The sequence below is a fragment of the Cyphomyrmex costatus genome, unplaced genomic scaffold (assembly GCF_001594065.2).
Source record: "Cyphomyrmex costatus isolate MS0001 unplaced genomic scaffold, Ccosl1.0 scaffold123, whole genome shotgun sequence".
Classification (NCBI taxonomy): domain Eukaryota; kingdom Metazoa; phylum Arthropoda; class Insecta; order Hymenoptera; family Formicidae; genus Cyphomyrmex; species Cyphomyrmex costatus.
Window position 1 is genome coordinate 1574396 of NW_017275207.1, and position 4160 is coordinate 1578555.

At 30.2% G+C, this 4160-nt stretch overlaps 1 protein-coding gene across 1 annotated transcript in view; it reads left to right on the forward strand.

The window, feature by feature from the left end:
* Positions 1-600: 600 nt before the first annotated feature.
* scat (VPS54 subunit of GARP complex scat) overlaps positions 601-4160 on the forward strand; it is a 5684-nt gene continuing 2124 nt past the window's right edge. The window contains exons 1-8 of the mRNA XM_018549334.1: positions 601-711; positions 984-1362; positions 1466-1568; positions 2035-2198; positions 2392-2591; positions 3280-3465; positions 3585-3711; positions 3818-4072. Of these exons, the coding sequence (XP_018404836.1) occupies positions 614-711; positions 984-1362; positions 1466-1568; positions 2035-2198; positions 2392-2591; positions 3280-3465; positions 3585-3711; positions 3818-4072 (1512 nt within the window). The 5' untranslated portion in view covers positions 601-613. The remainder of the gene's footprint in view (positions 712-983; positions 1363-1465; positions 1569-2034; positions 2199-2391; positions 2592-3279; positions 3466-3584; positions 3712-3817; positions 4073-4160) is intronic.

Genomic DNA, 4160 nt, shown 5'->3' on the forward strand with positions numbered 1-4160 from the left:
TTGGTAGGCAAGGAAAGTTGAAATAATGTAGAATGGTAAGTGTTGGTGGCAGTGGTTCTTAGATCCGCACGCTCTCTGTAGAAACGGATCTAAAGTTACGAGTAAAATTTATTTGACAGTCTATTTCAGGCCACCTGATATCGTCCATCGGTTTAGTTTGCGCATGTGACGCATGTCTATAGGGTAATTAGAATGACCGTTCGTGTTGAGAAATAAATTATAATTTATGAGTCATCAAATATGCGCGCCGCATTGGAGCAAATGACACACTGGCATGTTCTACGTACGCACACTGTTTATAAATAAGTCAAATTTGATTTAACGATGGATAACATGTCAATCATGTGCGAAATAGTAGTTAGTAACCTTTGCCACGCCGCGCCGGTTGTTCCGTTCCTGAGTTAGCCAACGTGTATCGGTGTATATCGTAAAACGTGTGCATTTATAAGCGGAGACGTGTAATCGCCCAGTAGCCGCATATTCAAAGTCGGAGCAAGTCGGAGAACCGAAGGACTCCCGACTCCGGGTGAATTAGTGCCCCGAAACGCGCTTGTCAACGCGAATGCAATGGTGAGCTGAGGTGAGTTGAGGACGTTGAGGTGATACAGAGGCAATGGCGAAAGTCGCGAGAGGGTCCGATTCGGTGCCCATGATTTTGTTGTGCGAACATTGCACTAATCAGACGTTCAAACAAATTCAAGACTTCGTTCGGTGAGTCCATCTGCTTTGTCGATTAATTACGATGCTTCAGTTTTATTTCATAATTTTATTTCAAGACAGCATTTTTTTCATAATTTATCAGTGGTTCAGAAATATATCTTAAAATGACATGAGCATCTTCTTCTTTCTCTCAATAATAGTATATTATATAAAAGCCTTAGAAAAACAATATTTGTAAAGCATTTTTGATGACATATGCTGTTTTAGTCAGCATACTTTTTATAAATATATGACACAATGTATTATTTTATAATTTGTTTTAGGCACTTGAGAGATCAACATTGTTCCAGAGAAGGTGGATCTTTTGTTTGTCTCTATGGCTATAATGGGGTATGCACTAGTCTTCCTGTGGAAGGTGTTTCCGACAAAGATTACATAGCGCATGCCATGAAGCATGCAATTATGCAACAACAGCGAAAAAGCAATGGGGATTTATCTGAGGCAAGCTCATCGTGGACTGTGTATTCTGCTGCGCAAAATCTACCTGCTGTTCTAAACGATCCGTTTAAAGGAAAACAGAGTAACTTTTTAACTCGCACTTGGGGAGATGGATTTGTGGAAAAAGTTGATATTCCAAAAAGTCCATATCTTCCTGAAGTCACAATGCAACATTTTGAAATATATCTGAAAAAAATTACGAGGGTAATTATTCATGCACTATAATATTGTATAATAAATGTCATTAACATTTTACAATGTGTTTACCATTTCAGCAATAGTCTATATTTTATATTTGTTCTTCCAGAGATATCGAAAACACTCGCGTATGAATTTGAATGCCAACAGGCCAACCACTCCAAATGAATTGCTCCAAAATTTTCCTAATCTCAAGAAAGTGAAGTCATTAGGTAAAATTTTCTAATAATAATGTATTATAAAAGATATTGAAGAACCAAATTTAGTAATAAGAATATATCTAGAAATAAATGTAAAAATAATTTACTTTCACAAAAAATGAATTCAGATTCTATTTTATATGTCATGTTTTACTCTTTTTACAGATAAATACTTTTATAATATATTTTCTTATACAGATTAATCTATTTTTATTACATATTTTATTATATATTAAATTAAAATATATTTAAATTTAATTAGATATTAATTAGATATATTTTACATAAATATCAGATATGTTATATATTTATATATAGATTTAATTTATCAGCTCTTTTTAAGTTTTAATATTACACAACTTTATATTAGATTTTTATTGTTAGCCATGTAAATTTTTTAAATTGATTTTTCAATTTTTATCTAGTTATATAATATAATCCTTTTACCATTAAAAATTGCAACATTTTTTTGCTTCAGATCGACTACAGTTTGATTTAACTAATATTCCAAAGATCTTCTTAGTTCCAAACTTAGACCTTTCGCAAAAAGATAACTTTGATGCTGTGTTCCCGTTTACGAAAGATGGCCTCTTAATTGAAGAATGCAATATTGTTATACATGTGAAACAAATGCAAGAGAAGGTATTGTGATTATATGTATATAAAAGAAAAGAACAGATTTTGATGTTCATAAAATTTATTATTGTATCTTTTTTTATTTAAATGTTTATCATATTATTCTAAAAATAATCAGATAATGCATAAATATGGATAAAAATGAAATTTTTGATGTTTTAGTATTTGTTTTTAATTTATACAAATTATGTTGTTACAGCTCAGTCACTATCTGGACGTTGTAGAAGTCCGAATAGCGGAGCAGGTTGCGTCAAAATCTCAAGCTTTTTTTCATGCAATGACATCTCATGATGTGCTTATGGAACAATTAACTCAAACTATTACAGTTCTAAAAGCACTTAGGAAAAATATTCATCAAGTTGATAAGCATCTAGTCAAAGATTCTTTAGAAATTTTACGGTAAGTTTGTACATTTAGTATATAAACTATTTAAAAAATTTACCATATTACTATTTTTTAGAAAAACACATAAAATTAAGTAAAATAGAAATTTAAATTGATAACACATACAAGGAAAGAATGGTTTTGTTAAAGTATAAAAATTTTGTTAAATACAGATCTGGAATAATGTAGAAGTATATATATTAAAATAATTATGTAAAATATTCAATAATTATATAATTAATAATAATATTATACAATAAAAGCTTGATATTCTAACAATCAGTTTAAGTGTTCAACTATTGCTATACAATTGTTTTAATGATTATATAAAATGATTATACAAAATTATTTTGAGATCCATGCTTAATTAAATTTTTAAATGCTTCGACAAAATTGTTTTTTTTTTTGTGTATTGAACTTAGTTGTTGCATCTGTGTTGAAAATCTAAGATTGATATTGCGTTAAATTGTGAGAATAAAAGCGATTAATTATTTTTTTTAAATAAGTATTATTAAAAAATTATAATGAAAAGCATTCTATTTATCCTAGGTAATAAGTATTCTTTTATGTATATAAATATGTACACTAAATGTGACAACCAATTATAGACATAACATTTTAGGATTTGTTTAGAATTTCTGGCATGATACAGAGATATTTAATTTTATATAATACATTTAACTTGATTTTGTTCTTTTTATAGCTTGGAGCGTGCTAGATCTAATAGATTATTGGTTCAAGAAAAATTAAAACTTATGGCAACTGTGCATCAAAGTCAACCGATGATACAATTATTGTTGTCTACACCAGATTATGTTGCAGCATTAGACCTTATTTCTACGACGCAAGAAATTCTCTTACAGGAACTGAACGGAATACATAGCTTTAGGTAAATAGAAATTCTGAAGAAATTATTTTTTATTTCTGAAGAATTTATTTGTCTATGATTTTTATTGATAAAAAATTATTGAAATATTTACAACTGTTATAAATGTTTATGTTATTTAGACATTTGAGTTCTCAACTAACCGAAATGGAGAAGCTTGTGGACAAAATGCTGTCGACCGAGTTTCAAAGATATGCAACAGCGGATCTCAATAGGCCATTAGGTGGCGAGAATACCGTTTTAGATGGCGTAAGTACATAAAAAATGTTACATCACATTGTATTCTTTGTTTGTAGTAAACGAACTTCTGTACATCTCTTCCAAGTGAGATTATTTAGATAATTTCAATGAACAGGATAAATTAGTCTCCATCATTTCTGGTCTACTGCGTCAAAAACATTTCCAATTTGTGGATACATATAAAGAGGAAGCTGTAACCACTGTGAGAGCTTTAACAAAGCAACGGGTGATAGAAGCTTTGGCAGCAAGTGATTGTTGCAGCGATCAACAAGCAGCAGCTCTTGAAATCGGAGGTCTCTCCTTGACGGAAAGATTAACTTTGCTCCACAATACTATACAGTCTTTCACATTTCTTCTATTACGAGTTAAGGTATTCAATTCAATAAACTTGTACGCTCGATGTGTATACACAGACATACATATGTATATATATATATATATATATACATATGTAAAAT